Raw genomic sequence first — 16,492 nt, forward strand, 5'->3', positions numbered from 1 at the left:
ATTTATTTACATATTTATTTATTTGTTTTTAATTATTATTATTTATTTATATTTGCATATCTTTTTTTAAATGTATATAAATTATAAAAAAATTTTTAGTTGGATTTAAATTTTAAAGAAAACCACTGTTAAAATGTATTTATTTATTTATTTATTTATTTACACACACACACACACATATTTTTATTTACTTGTTTTTTATCTACTATTTATTTATTTTTATTTGTTTTGTAAAACAAATATATATATTTATTATTTTCAGTCCACTATACACTGTCAAAAAGACATTTAAAAACAAAAACCTAAAAGTTCAATAAATTATTGAAATAATTAAAATTCTTTGACTAATTATGATATAATAATCATAATCACAAAATGACCATGATCACATTTATGTATATAAATCAGTATATAAATGTATGTATAACCATTATATTTAATTTCTTTCCCTCAAGTTGAATTATATTTAATATTCAGGCTTTTCCACTGACAAAAAGACAAAAAATTCAATCAATGCATGATGAGTATGAAGTCTGTGAGCACAATCTAAGTGTTGAACAAACACATTAATTGTGATACTGACTTATGCCATAAATCAGCAGTAACAGTGATTTTTCTCAAGTGTTGTTGTTGTGCACAGCAAGTTCCTAACCCATTCTTAACCACAGTAAAATCACTGTAGCGCACAGCTTTAACGCTTTAATAAGATGACACTCACTGCATTACTATTGCTTCACTTTTACATCTGTTATCACTGAAACTCAGAGTGAATGGATGTGACGTAGCGGCTCATTGTTGATGGTGTTTCAGACGGTGTTGCTGATGGATGCAGAAAAGCGAATCCGTTTGCTTCAGTTTGTGACGGGAACATCCCGTGTACCGATGAACGGCTTCGCTGAGCTCTACGGTAAGCCCCTCCCCCTCAATCACGATGCTCATTAATATTAATGACCGTGCTGGCTTCTTCATGTACTGTATTTGTCGGACTATAAGTCGCACCTGAGTATAAGTCGCATCAGTCCAAAAATACGTCATGATGAGGAAAAAAACATATATAAGTCGCATTTATTTAGAACCATGAACCAAGAGAAAACATTACCGTCTACAGCCACGAGAGGGCGCTCTATGTCTTCAGTGTAGGCTACAGGAGAACTGAGCAGCATAGAGCGCCCTCTGGCGGCTGGAGACGGTAATGTTTTCTCTTAGTTCATTTCTCTCGGTTCATGTAAAATTAATTTTGATAAATAAGTCACACCTGACTATAAGTTGCAGGACCAGCCAAACTATGAAAAAAAGTGTGACTTAAAGTCCGGAAAATACGGTAATGGCTTTTCAGTTTCAGTAAAGTGCAATGCTGCGTTTCTCTGATTGATCAGGATCCAACGGACCGCAGTTGTTCACTATTGAACAGTGGGGCACGAAGGACAAACTGCCCCGAGCACACACCTGGTGAGAGATCTGTGTGTGTGTGTGTGTGTGTGTGTGTGTGTGTGTCTCTCTCTCGTCTCATTCATGCATCTCTCCATCAGTTTCAACCGCTTGGATCTCCCTCCCTACGAGACGTTCGAGGATCTCCGCGAGAAGCTGCACATGGCCATCGAAAACGCTCAGGGCTTTGATGGTGTGGACTAGACTCCGGCTGCCAAAATCCCAAATCCGTATGTCTATGATGTTTACAAAAGAAGGTTTTGTAATGCACTCCGGCATACAGCTGTATGTTTCTAAACATCTGTAGAATTGATCATATCTATGCATTTGAGGATAATTAAGGAATTGTATATTTCTACTATGAGCTTTTAAGTCATGCATTATGATTGTGCACTGTTTGGCTGAAGAGATTTTCCTAAATGCACAATATGAGACCATTATTTTTTTGGCGATCTGTACAAATAATGTCTTTTGTTTGTTTTTTTTTGTTTGTTTTAGAAATTCAAACGTATGCAGGCATCAATGTCTGTAGAGATCATGTACTTAATCATGACTTTTTCTCACTTTTACTTTGTTTACATGTTTTTTTGTTTACAGATAAGATAGCCCACTTTTGAAAACCATTTTTTTGTACAGTTTGTGAAAGTTGAAGCACTTTTCTAAAAAACAAACATTTCGAGTCTTACTTTGTATAGATCACCTCAGTCAAGCTGTTTTGTGACTAATCATTGCTTTATATCATATACTAACTGTTTACAGCATAAATATTGCTTAAAGTAAGCACATTTTGTCTCGCAAGGAACGTATCGTACTGTTAAAAACTTTCCCTTCATTTGGTAATATAAAACTAATGAAGAAACACTTTTATCGTGGATACTGTTGTATAATTATTCACTATTATATGAACAGCCACTGCATTTCTACAAAGGTTTTTGGCGCAGATTTTGAGTGAGTTTCAGGGATTTCTATCAGAGATTTATGAGCAAAAGTGTCTTTCATTTGAATGTAAATTCTGCTGATTTTAATTGTCACGCCGATCTTTATGGCTATGTGTTTTTGGAAGATTAATAAAATGAACACAACTCTTCCAATATGATGTCTTCATTGAGGTTTATGTGGTATTTATTTGCAATACTTAAAGTTTTTAATTTCTATTAGTAAAGTAGTTGTCATAAAGCAACTTTTACAGGAAATGCCCACAATTAAGCAGAAGAAGGTGAATGTAGCACGGAAAATATCAGAAACTGTATCAGCTTGGAAGCAAATAATCTTTTGGAAGATACATCATTTAATTCTCTATTATTATACAAATGGTATTGAATGATATTTATTTTTCATATTTATTTACAATTGTTATACACACACAAACACACACACACACACACACACACACACACACACACACACACACACACACACACACACATACATATATATATATATATATATATATATATATATATATATATATATATATATATATATATATATATATATATATATAATTATTATACTAATCGAATTTAATTTTATATATTTATTATTGTAAGAATGGTACTGGGTAACATTGGTTTATTTTTTCTTTATATTTAGTATTATCTAAATTTAATTAAATAACATTTATTTTTATTTATAAATAATTTATATTTAATATTATTTATCATTATATTCTTATGTATTATTTATAGTTTAAAACAAATGTATTTAAATAATTTAAATTATAATTTTTATAGAAATAGTATTTAATATGTACTTGTATATTTATTTTTCTAAATATATATAAAATAATTACAAATAAAAGTCAATATCAACAGATAAATAAAACGTTATCGTTATAATGATTGTAAATTTATGTTTTTGAAATGCCCAGTGATGCAGTTCTCTAATTGTCCACTGGGTGGCGGTAACAGCGCAGCTGAGAACCGGACGCGTCATTGCTGCTTTCTTCCAAAAGGGGGCGCAATTTCGATTTAAACTTTTAGGACGCTTGTGGCGTTGTGGTATACTTTATTGATCTAATAATTAGATAAGTTCGTATGCACTTTTGTATTTTTTTAGGGGGGTTGGGAGGATAATATAAATTTACTTTGCATGAATTTCCAGAATTAAACATTAAATTCTATATTAAAATATACTGTTAAAGTAGTGAAATCCTCAGAGTTGTGCAGAGAGAGTTTAGAACAGGATTGAGTGGCAAATGCTGTTGTTTCCCCATTCTCTCTTCTGTTTTCTCTCCCATCCCCCTTTATGCCCAAATCCTGCTGCCCCACAATCCTTCAGAGGTCAGCTGATGGGTCACACAACCTCTAGGACACTGCTGGGGTCAGAGGGGTGTGGCTTTCTGCTGAGGGGGCGGGGTGATGTGGGGAAGTGTCCAATAAGAAGGCTCTTAGAATACATGCCGGATCTTCTTTCCCTCTGTTCTGAGAATCTTACATTGATTTGATCCCTTATTGATCAGATCTCCAGTATTAGCATATTAACAGCTTCTGTTTGTTTTAAAAAATAAAAATAATATATATACATTTATACATTTATATACATATATACATATAATACATTTAACACATATTTCTGGGATATATGTAAAGTTCATGGGTTAAATTAAATATGAATAATATATTATAAAAAATATTTTGTAGTATATCAATATTATTACAGACAGATGATATCTTAATCATATACTATAATCATTATTATCTGTAATTATGTGTGTATAGTTTGATATATAAATATCAATTTGTACTAAAATTAAATTAAATTCTGGAAAGTTTTATTCAGACATGCATTAAATATATAGACAAGATTAAATATTAGAAAAATAATTTTGCCTGTTTTATGTGTGCTGTTTATGATAATTGAAAGACGAAATTATGTATTTGTCCTGTAATGAATTCGTTTGTCAACACAGGACCATTTAAAATAAACTAATGGAGGCAAAATAAATACATGGCAAAAGATCAATTATAGGATAAAAACAACAGATGCAAGCTTTGTGCTTTTCGAGCTGATGTCTTGATGGGAAACTGAACTCAGACTCTTTGCTCCTGGTCCTCACTGAACAGATGCATTGTTCCTCCTGATCTGCAGTCTGAGCAGAACTATTGTCCCGACCGGAGAGCAGATCAATACTGTTCCTTCAGTCTGCAGCTGTCCTTACTGGGGAGATCGGGATCTGTTTCATCAGCTGACAGAAACCAGTGCTGTAAACACTCATCCTGTCTGAAATAACTGACCAACAACACACACAAACACACACAGTGGAACAATCTTAGTGTATGACAGACCGGGGCTAGTTGTCACAAGATCAGACTCTGACTCTTCAGTGATACAAATGCTTTGGAGATTTGTAGAATCTGAAGTCTGATTTCAGTGTTCAAGTGCTATTCTGGACAACTGCAAAAAAAAAAAAAAAATAATAATAATAATAAGAATAATTATCATCTGGTTCTTAATGTCACAGTAAGCTAAATGCAAAAAAATAAACCCAAATATTGACAAATTTAATGTAGAGGAACAAATGCTTGAGCCCTAATAAATTGAGGCTTTATGGCAATATGTTTTGATTACAATGTAATGTTCAAGAAAAATAAAAACAAGAACTGATATGAAGTCATATACAATTTTCATATATATATATATATATATATATATATATATATATATATATATATATTTACACACATATGGATATGTTAAATATTATTTTATTTATTATAAACATAAATCACAGCAAAGACCACATGATCAGTACTGAGACTAAATCCAGGATATATATATATATATATATATATATATATATATATATATATATATATATGTATATATATATATATATATATATATATATATATATATATATATATATATATATATATTAGTGCTGTCAAAATTAGCGCGTTAACGCATTCGATTAATTTGAAATATTTAACGCGTTAAAAAAAAATAACGCAATTAACGCGGTTGCAGTTTTTTTTATTTCCAGTTGTGGCCTATGTGTGTTCAACGTGCAAAGAAATATGGATAAGACCAAGGAAGGACTTTTAGACGGAAAGTTTCAGTATAAAACTCTGCCGGATTACTCTTCAGTCTGCCACAAGAAACATTACTCTTCATTTAGTCTGCCACAAGAAACAGCAACATTAAAATCATGAACTCAAATGTCATTGTTTAAAAAAAAAAAAAAAAAAAAACAATGACTGTAACAGTGCGTAAATCAGACCTTTCTGTAACGCTAACGTTAATAAGCTTAAACGAAAATAAAGAAATAATTGTGTAGCGGAGTATTTTTTGTACACAGTGCCGCGAACTGTCAATCACTCCTGTGCGCGTGCATCACTGTCCTCCTCAGCTGCAGCAACTTGCGCTCTCTCTCTTCATCAAGCTTTAAAACAAAAAGGGGACAAAAAGATCATATTGTCTTTGTGCATAGGCTATAGATTAATTAGATAAATGAATATCTAAATTTGTGCCTTGCCGTCTACGGTATTTTTTTAGAACTTAGAAAAAAGATGCTGCAGCCAATGAGCAGCCAGCGGGGGCTGCAGGACGACTCAACCTCCGCAGACAGTTTTTAATGTTTATCAGACAATAAATACTCAAGATTTTGCTTTAGTATAACTCACAACGAGTTTCACACACCTTCTCCGGCCACGTTGAGTTGTTGACACTTAACAGTGGGAAAAGCGACACATGCGCTATTCACTTGTATAACTTAAGGGTGAATGGGTAATGTAGTTTCTGCTCTGGGTGGGATGAATTAGGAAGCTTGCATTGTGAAGGGCGCTCTGAAAATCGGCAGTGCAGGTAAAAGATTAAAACCTCTATTAAAACAGATGTCCATTTGAGCGTACCGGTACGCTAAAAGCACGTTCTGGGCGCACGGAGAGGTGGTGGTACGCTCAAGAGATATATTTGGAAGTGGCGGTACTGAGTAACAGTGCGTACAGGCTCACTTAAAGCACTGGCAATGACTATACTTTGGAATTTTTTTGCAGTCCACTTAGAATTCAACATGGAAATCATTTTTGTTTTTTATTGGCATTGATTGTTTTGAAATTCAAATGGTACTTACATGCCTGTGTTTTTATTTCTGTAATAAATATGGCTTTCAAGCCAACAGTTAATTTGGAGGATATTGATGGTTTATTGCAGGTATGTTGTTTACATGAGAAAATCTGTGTTACAAGTTAAACAAAAATTCCAATAAACAATAATATTTTGAATTTAAATAGTTTCTTTGTCTTGAGTTTACATTAATTATTTACATTTTACATTTACATATCCAAAAAGTTTCAGTCTTTTAATTGCGATTAATCGCGATTAATCGCGATTAATTTTAAAAAATTGTGCGATTAATTAGTTAATTTTTTTTTAATCGATTGACAGCACTAATATATATATATATATATATATATATATATATATATATATATATATAATTTAAAGATTTAAATCTGCCCGTGTTTATATCTGCTCATGAATATAAATCACTGAACATCTGTTTTCAGAAGTGGGAATCCCTGTGACGTCACGCCGCTCGTGGAGCGTTTCGCAGGCGGAGGAATCTCCTCACTCACTGATGAGCCGCGTCACGCCGCGCGGTGTTCGGTTCGTCCGCAGAAGTAGTGCGTGAGAAGCGGTCAGCAGCATCACGCGCTCCGTTCACTCAGAAGTGTGTGGAGCTCGAGTCCGCGACCCTCGGGCTCAGGCATGCGTGGACCACCAGAGTAAATGGCGTCTTTTAAAACGGATTTATTCCAGCGTCTGCTGTTTCTGGCAGTGTTTCTCTCAGTCTCAGGTAAGAGCGTTTATCTCATGGAGGAGTGAGTTTCGGACGGGTCAGGATGTTTCGCGACTTAAAAGTGCATGATGAGGGATTTCATGCACTGAAACCTAAGACTTATATATAAAAGATCATTAATTGTATGTTTAATTACACTTATTCTTAAATATGTGATTGCATACAACTGAATTAATTTTCAGAGGGTTAAATACATGCAGAAATCCACTGAATGATACATTGATTTGATTCACTCACGTGCGCGGAACACAATGTAACAAACTTCAAAGCAGCGTCGGGAATTATGCAAATGTTCGTACATCACAACAATGTCTAAATAAATACACATTCTCATTTTCTTGTGTATTTAAAAGTGTTTATACATTTTATTGCATTAGATTATGCATAACAAGCTGTTTCTTGCATAATCAAATAGTAATATCATTAATCCTCATGCATATTCAGAAGTTAATGTTTATGAACATCAAATAAGTGAATCAGAATCTGAAATATAAAGAACGCTATGAGAGCTATAACTAGATATTAACAGGCTTTCTTGCACAATGTGATGCAATGTGAATAGTTACATCATAAAGCTTTTTCATATTTATGCATTTTCATATCTGACTTAATACAGTATGACTGCTTATATGTTAAACGTGTATAATTTTATATAACATTTATATTGTGAAAATGACACCAAAGTGCCAATATTTTCTACTCTTCTGCTTTTAGACGTTTTTCTGTTTTTACTTCATCCTTCTCTTTATTTCTCCTCGTGCACAAACATAACATTTCAAGCTACTTTAAGCTTGTTGCATCTCATAAAAATTCTTAAATGTTGCATGATTGCATAAAATGAGAATGCTCTTTTTGAAAGTGTTTTTATTTCCGTGTTTATTCCACTTCTCTCACAGCAGCTCCAGTCACTGTGGGCTGCTAAATGTCTAGTGAATTTCATGCTGGGAATAGATTACAGCTCTTTTTTAGACGAGGATCGAGTCTCTTCTGACTCTATGAGGCATGAATAAAGGGATTACGGAGAGTAATCCATCAGGTCAAATATGATTACAGCAACTCAACCTGTGAGTCTCCCTGGCTTTCTTCTCTCCCTCTCTGCAGGTGTGAGGAGTTTTAGTGAGCTGTTTTTTATAAAGGAGCCCCATGATGTGACCGTATTGAGGAGGGATGCTGTGGTTTTGGACTGTCAGGCCCACGGCGAGGCTCCCATCGGGATCCGGTGGCTGAAGAACGCAGCGGTGCTCACAGAGTCAGAGCGGGTTTACCTGCTCACCAACGGCTCTCTGTTCATCTCAGAGGCGGACAGTCGTAAGGACAAATCAGATGAAGGCTTCTACCAGTGCCTTGCCCAGAACAAATATGGATCTATTCTCAGCCAAAGAGCCCGCTTGACTATCGCAGGTAAGCTGCATTGGTGTTTTTTCCCTCAGCATGTGTCAGTGGTGCTCAGATGTCTTTTGAGATTGAAGGAATCGCTCACCCAAAAATGAAAAGTTGCTGAAAGTGAACTCCACCCGCAGGACTTTCAAGATGTAGAAGAGTTTGTTTCTTCATCAGATTTGGAGAAATGTAGCATTGCATCACTTGCTCACCAGTGAATGGGTGCCGTCAGAATGAGAGTCTAAAAAGCTGATAAAAACATAACAAGTAGTCCACAGCACTCCAGTCCATCAGTGAACATCTAGAGAAGACAAAAGCTGAAACAAATCCATCATGAAAATGTTTTTAACTTAAAAACCATTGCTTCTGGCTAAAATACAAGTCCATGATCCAGAATAAGGCTTCCTTCAGTGATAAAGTCATCTCGTCTGAATCAGGGGAGAAATCTGCACAGCTCAGGTAGAAACATGGGTGGATTCTGAGGTGAGAGGTGAACAGAAGATGGACTTTTTTTGCTGGAGGAAGTGTTATTATGGATTACAGATTCACATTTTAGTCGGAAGCATTGGTTTGAAGTTAAAAACGTCTTAACGATAGATTTTCAAGCAGCTTTTAGCTTCTCCAGATGTTAACTGATGGACTGGAGAGCTGTGGATTATTGTGATGTTTTTATCAGACTCTCATTCTGACGGCACCCATTCACTGCAGAGCATCCGCTGCTGAGCAAGTGATTTAATGTTTAATTTCTGTAAATCTTATGAAGAAGTAAACCCATCAACATCTTAGATAGCCTGAAGGTGAGGACATTTTCAGCAAATCTTCATTTATGGGTGAACCATTCCTTTAAATCGACTTCAGCTCTATCAACCTAAACTAACATCAGAGATCACGTCAGGTTCTGCAACAAGCCCTTTTCTTATCAAGAGTGACTTGGGACATAGATTTTACCAATGGCATCAGCTCCTAGCGGACCTTTATTTTTAAGATTGTGTGTGTGTTGATGCATTTTCTGTCCTGGCTGAACGCTGGAATCTGGCTCGAAAGAATTCCTGACTTATTCATGGACACACGGAGGAAGTGCGGTGTGATGGATGAGGCTCATTATTTACTGTGCCTTCAGAGTCTGACAGCAGATTTACAGCACAGAAATCAGCACTAATGAGTGCCGACAGAAAGGTCAGGATGACATAGATTGACCGACAGACAGACAGACAGATGAGTGTTCAAACGTATGGTGTTGACAAGATTTTGTATGTTTTTGAAAGAAATCTCTTCTGCTCACCAAGGCTGCATTTATTTGATTAAAAATGCAATAAAAAAAGTAAAAATTTGGCATATTATTACAATTTAAAATGTCAGTTTTTTATGTGAATATCTATTAAAGTGTAATTTATTTCTGTGATGCACAGCTGTATTTTCAGCATCATTCCTCCAGTCTTCAGTGTCACATGATCTTCAGAAATATTCTGATTTGCAGCTCAAGAAACATTTCTGATTATTATCAGTGTTGAAAACAGTTGTGGAGACTATGATACATTGTATTTCTTTGATGAATAGCAATTTCAAAAGAACAGCATTTACTTGAAATAGAAATATTTTGTAACATTAGAAATGTCTTTGTTGTCAATTTTGTATCTGATCATTTAATTGGTTTGATTAAGCAGATATTTTAAAACATGCCTTATTCTTAAGAAGTCTTTTTCTATTCCACGTTTAATTTTTCTACAAATTCTTGATCAGCGTGTAATCAGAATGAGATTAGTCTAATAAAAATGTTTAGCTATTGGCGATAATCTGCTCAAATTGGTGGTTAATGTGTGATACAGATAGCTGGAGGATAGATGTGTGTGTTAGTGTGTGTTCGAGGCCTCGCGGCTGTGTGAGAATGTGTCCATTGGTGTGTAAATGAAGGCCGGCAGGTTTGAAAAGCTCAGCTTGCGGAGGACACTAGTGCCCCGGTGTTAAAGAGCACATGACCCCTATTCACAGCGCTCTGCCTTTATATCAGCACCTCCTGACCGCAGCCATTGTTCCTGCTCTCCTCTGTGTGTGTGTGTGTGTGTGTGTGTGTTTGAAAGGTCCTCTCCTCTCCTGAGGCTGTGTGTCGTGCTGTGTTTCTTCAGGACAAAAGCGTGTGTTTCTTCTGCTCTCGCTGCATTCTCTCATTCAGAGCGAAACTTGAGCTCCAGGCAAATGTTTGCACAGGAAGTGACTGTTCTACAGGAGTTTTCACTCGGCTGGGATGTTACTATAAAACATTTCCAGCGCTTGAAATCAAGATTGTTCATCTCCTAGCTTTTCACTTTGTCAGATTTATGGTGCTATTAGGTCTTGATTGATCTGTTTCAGTCACCGACATCATCAAAAGAATTCAAGCAAAAATGTTCTATTTGTGAAAGTAAAATCAGAAATGCATCTTCATATCTCAGTTGATTCTTTCTCATAGATAGAAATTCAATGTAATGGAAAACAGTTGAAGACTTGCCTCTTTTTGTTTCCTGGGAAAATGACACCATTTGCAGTCTGCAATCCTTAATATTTTGTACAATATTTTGAGAATATTTTGTACTAGTGTTTTCAATGTATTTTTCAAATGTATTTTACTTTTTATTTTTTTATATTTAGGCCCTAATATATTTTACTTTTTACATATATATATTTAATTTAATATTATATATATATATATATATATATATATATATATATATATATATATATATATTTTTTTTTTATTATTATTATTCATTTATAATAATTATAATAATTTTTAACATGATTTTTCTCATTAAATTCTCCAAAAGAACAAACATTGTTCAACACAAATTTTATTTTATTATCTTTTTTTTTTTTTTTGCTCTGTGCTCCTTTACTGGAAGACAACTAGTTACTCATTTTCTGCTTTTAATTCTTACATTTAAGGTGAAATAAAAGGTCAGAGAAGACAAAGCTGATATACTGTAAATGAAGCACAACTGGGATCTCCATGAAGCTTACTGAGCTATTAAAGAAAAACATTTCTGTTTTTGTAGTTTGCACACATGCTCGTCTTTAGGATGTTTATGTCTCACCTCAAGGTGTTTTTAGGAGTTTTTGGTGTGATGTCGGTGTGTTTGCAGGTGTTTGAGAGCTCTAGCTGTTGTAAATCTGCTAGTGAGTCTCATTGTGTCACAGGACAGTGAAGAAACTGAAGGGGGAGACTCTCCCGTCCTCCGCTTCACCCCAAGAGCACATCGCTAGTGTGGGGTTTACAGAGAGAGCATTATGGGAACGGAGTAGTTGTGTGTTATAAAGTAAAAGCAGCGAGTGTTTTACAGACTGGTTTTAAAGGAGCATTTAGAGTCTTTCTACAGACTCTCTAAAAGCCTGTAAAATCTGCAGACAGGTACCTGGGAAAGACAGAAATAGATAGACAGAGAATGTGCTAGAAGGGAATTGTGGGAGTTATTATCAGCTAACCTTTTGAGTTAATACACACATTTGAGTAAAAACATGATCAACGGGACAGTAATGAATATGTATGAAATTTTTATTGTTTTCATTGCATATACAATTATTTTATCTATTACTAAATATTATATATATTTTAAACTTTAAGGAGATATATATATATATATAATATATATATAATATATAAAACTTTAGTTTAAGTTTATTAATATGTGTATGTTAACTTAAAACTTAAATTTGCATACAGCTTTAATTTTAGATTTTTTTAATGCAATTTTAAGGATTTTTTATGCATTAAAATTAGAAATATTCCTGAGTTTGACTGGTTGTCTTGAGGGCTGGTTTTGGGAAATGCCCTCATTTAAAATAATGTCTTATTCTGATTAATTTATTGCTTAATTTGCATGCAGTTTAAGTCATTTAATGCACAACTTTAATTATTAAATGCCATTTTTTAATTACTTTCAGGATGTTTTATGCAGTAAATGCTTTTATAGCTATAACATAATTAATTATGCTGATTAATTAAATCAATAACTATTAAATGCATTATAAAAGTAAACAAATTAATAAATGAAATACGTTCAGGGTTTTTTTCTTTAGCTCCCAGCTTTCTTGCACAAACACACACTCACGTGAGAGTTGAAGTGCTGGTTTTATTGCAGTGAGTTGAGCTGGTGATTGCTTTCTGCTCCGCTAGTTTGCTGAATACGTGAAAGCTTTTTTTTCTCTCCGACTCCTTTTGTCCCATCTGCCCCCAACTGCCCCGGCCAAAAAAGCAGATTTCTTTACAGGGCATTTGTTTGACCAGATCGAGCTGGTCAGGACAGCTGGCTCTTTGCACCAATGAAAGAGCAAGTATGCAAACGAGAGAGAAGTATGCAGGGTTTTAGTAAAGTGTGATTACTGCTTAGTTTGTCTTGTTTGGGATGAGAAGTGAGAGTCCAGAGTGTGATTTTAGCACCGTTGTGCGGTGATGGAAGTGACACACTTTCTTTTCATCATGCTTGTGTTTTTGACACCACGTGTTGAGAGATGCTGTGTGTGTGTGTGTGTGTGTGTGTGAGAGAGAGAGATTGATGGTTCCACATGTTTAGACCTTTTGTCCTTCTCATCTCTCCTCATTTATCAGTCACTAACACACGTTTACTTAGCAATCGAAATACCTTCATCTATTGTCTTACAGAAAACTGATTAGATATTAACCCAAACCCTACAACTAAAAGAAAACGATTTTCTTTTTTTAGAAAATGATCTCATGAACATTGAAGTCCGTCACTGAATGTGTGTGTGGAGACGACGGCTCAGTGCTGATGTCAAAGGTGGCCTTCTTCAGCAGTTTAAAATTAGAAACATGTCTGAGTTTGTGACTCGCGTCTGCTTGTTTTGAGGCCTGGTTTTGGGAAACTGGGTCCCCGAGGGCCTTTAATGTGTTCCTGGAACTGCCACAGGATCTGATGTGGGAAAAGTTTGTGGATGCAATATAAACTGGTGACATTGTGCTTTTAAAATAGATTCTCTGAGTGGTTGATAATGAAAATAGCATACAGTATATTTTTTAAAAGTCATGTTTTTTTTTGCTAGGCGATGCTTCAGGTCTCCGGAGTAAATACTAACCGGGATAATGAGTCAAACCTGAAGAGTTTGAGTTTGAGAGGAGATGTTTGAGGGACTTCAGAGGGACAAAACGGCTTTAGTGCACAGTGTGGCATGTGAAAGGTTTCCATGGTTTTCCTAAGGGGCGGTCGGAAAGGTCAGAGGTTGCTTTAAATCGCCCAGCAGGTTGTGTGCAGGGAAACAGTGGCGAGGAGAGAAATATTCCTCTTAATAACAGACAAACACATGCCAGCGTAGATCAGCTCATCTCTCTGGATATATAAGCATGCCTCATGTAGATTTATGAATCCTGACCAACATAACAAGCCTAGAGATCTGTCTGGATGCCCATTACACATTCTGGATTCAGTAATATGAACATGCACCGTATTATCATCATGGGCACTTTATAATACTATGAATATTTCTAGGTAATTCTAGGCTGAATGAAAATCTGCAACTTTGTGTTTTGTTTGTGTAAACAGCCATTCAGATTGTGGCATTCGCTTTGGTGCTCATCAAACAACAGACAGTCTTTATCATATTTACTTTCAAACTTTTGTCTACATGTTGCTTACTTCATTTTTAACATTTTTATCTGGATTAAAACATGCCAGCCCAGAAAACATCAAGGTGTTAGTTGAAAATGTTCTGATTCTTTATTATTATACTTCATAGTTGTGAATTTTTTTCTCACTGTTAGTGCTTTATATATATATATATATATATATATATATATATATATATATATGTATATGTTGTTTAAAAAATATAATAAAAATCTCAAGTAATTATTAAAACATTGAATTTTTTGCATTGTATATAATTTGCTGATTTGCAAAAAAAGAGGCCTTTTATTGCTTGATTTCAAAAATTCGTTCAAAAATATGAAAACTTTCCATCACGTACAGTTTTACACAAAATAAGGTTTTATTTTTTTATTATATAAATAATTTGTATCAACTTTAATGCACTTATGCACAAAATAAAAAAGGTATTCAAAATGTCATTTAACTTATAGTCTGTGAAGGAGTGAAAAAAGTGGCCAAAATAATGTCATGCATGTGAAAATGGGCTGAAAAGTGAACGAATGGTTGTAATCTGGCTCAGATTCAGACAGGAGTCGTGTGTTAGTGGTGTTCTTCACCGCATAAATGTTCGTAAATTCATGATTCAGGACCTCATAATGACTAAGAAACGAGTGTTTGGTTTGGTCCAGCAGTGCGGTGATATCAGTGCTTTGCAGCATTGAATGTATGATGCATACTGAATGCATGCATTAATGCTTCTCTCTGTATCATGAGTGCACCTAAAAACACTGTCTAAGCAGGTGGTGTGAGTGCTACTCTACATTTATTTGATCACAGATATTGCTCTGTGTGTGACCATTTGACCTGTTGCTCTTCAGTGGACCAGATAAGACACAATAGCCATGCTGTTTTCAGAGCTCGGGGGTGGGAGATAAGGGTCTCGGGATATTCTCTTGCCTCCCTGCCCCCAAACAGCTGAGAGGCTAAAGGCCACATGGAGCAGTCCTGAGTGTGGCCTCTGATTGGATGATGAGGGACCAATTCTGGCTTCTGATTGGCTGGTGGGGGTCCTGTGTGGGCTGTAACTGGCCTGCTGGATGGACACTGGTTGCCCTACAGCTTTTGGGCTTTCTCACAAACAAAGCATTCTTTGCCTCTTCTGTCATTTCTTTAAAGCAGGAGTGAGAGGTGAGGTCAGGTCACGACAGAGCGGGACTGTGTTTGTTCACGGTGCTTGTGCATAATGCATCTGCTAATAAAACCTTAAAACATCTCAAATTACTTTTGCATTAAAGATGGATTAACTAGCATCCTACATTACGGCATTTTAATGTGTCAAAGCTGCATGTAAGTGTGTCTTCATCAGCCTCTAGAGGACAAGCGGAGATGCTAATGAACAGCTTTCAGTTTAACTAAGAGGTAATGATGATGTTAAGTGATGTTTTACCTGGACAGAAACACTCTCGTTTGAGTGTGTGTGTGTGTGTGTGTGTGTGTGTGTGTGCGTGCGTGTGTGTGTGTGTGTGTGTGTGCGTGTGTGTGTGCATGTGTTGAAGGCTGGAATGTCAGTATGGAGGTGGCGTCTCTTACCTGCACTAAAAGATCTTTTAAGGGCTCTTGGTAATGATCCGCTTTCAGAAAACACTTACACACTCGTATTGCTTTCCATCACTGACAATCACTCGCTGACAGAGAGAGAGAGAGAGAGAGACGGTGAAAGTTTCATCCCTGTCTGTATTTTAATATCGGTCTGTTAAAAGCAGTTATATGTGTAAATAATAAACTGCTTATAGAAATCACCCTTTAATATCTGATCTGGACATTCATCAGAATTACATGCTTGATTTAGCCTTGACATGAATCATAAAATAATGCATAAAATAATTTATAAATTGCACAATATATGAAAAATATATTTTTTTATAAGAAATTATATTATTATTATTATTAACAACAACAATATATTATTATTATTGTTATTAATGTTGAAGTTATTGTTTGTTATTAAATAAAATTCATTGCTTTAAATGTGTATTTACTGTATATACTTACGTATATATATAATTTATTACATTTATTCATGTAATTATAATTAATTATAATTAATTTTATATATATATATATATATATATATATATATATATATATATATATATATATATATATATATATATATATGTGTGTGTGTGTGTGTGATGCAGCTGACTCCTCCTCTAAAACAACTTTCCTTTCAGCTGATGTCACAAAGGCCATTTCAATTTCAACCAATCAGTGCAGGCGGTGGATCAGTCCCCCTCAATTTCCAATA

At 34.9% G+C, this 16,492-nt stretch overlaps 2 protein-coding genes across 5 annotated transcripts in view; both read left to right on the top strand.

Moving 5' to 3' along the window:
- Positions 1 to 2,517, top strand: part of LOC113061416 (E3 ubiquitin-protein ligase NEDD4-like) — a 33,993-nt gene extending 31,476 nt beyond the window's left edge. For all 4 annotated transcript variants that reach the window (XM_026230504.1, XM_026230505.1, XM_026230502.1 and 1 more), the window contains 3 exons: positions 811 to 907; positions 1,377 to 1,449; positions 1,530 to 2,517. In XM_026230504.1, coding sequence (XP_026086289.1) covers positions 811 to 907; positions 1,377 to 1,449; positions 1,530 to 1,632 — 273 coding nt within the window. In that variant the 3' untranslated portion in view covers positions 1,633 to 2,517. The remainder of the gene's footprint in view (positions 1 to 810; positions 908 to 1,376; positions 1,450 to 1,529) is intronic.
- A 4,554-nt stretch (positions 2,518 to 7,071) lies between these two features.
- LOC113061417 (protogenin A) overlaps positions 7,072 to 16,492 on the top strand; it is a 36,645-nt gene continuing 27,224 nt past the window's right edge. The window contains exons 1-2 of the mRNA XM_026230506.1: positions 7,072 to 7,228; positions 8,333 to 8,632. Of these exons, the coding sequence (XP_026086291.1) occupies positions 7,162 to 7,228; positions 8,333 to 8,632 (367 nt within the window). The 5' untranslated portion in view covers positions 7,072 to 7,161. The remainder of the gene's footprint in view (positions 7,229 to 8,332; positions 8,633 to 16,492) is intronic.

Source organism: Carassius auratus, chromosome 43, assembly GCF_003368295.1.
Source record: "Carassius auratus strain Wakin chromosome 43, ASM336829v1, whole genome shotgun sequence".
Lineage (NCBI taxonomy): Eukaryota > Metazoa > Chordata > Actinopteri > Cypriniformes > Cyprinidae > Carassius > Carassius auratus.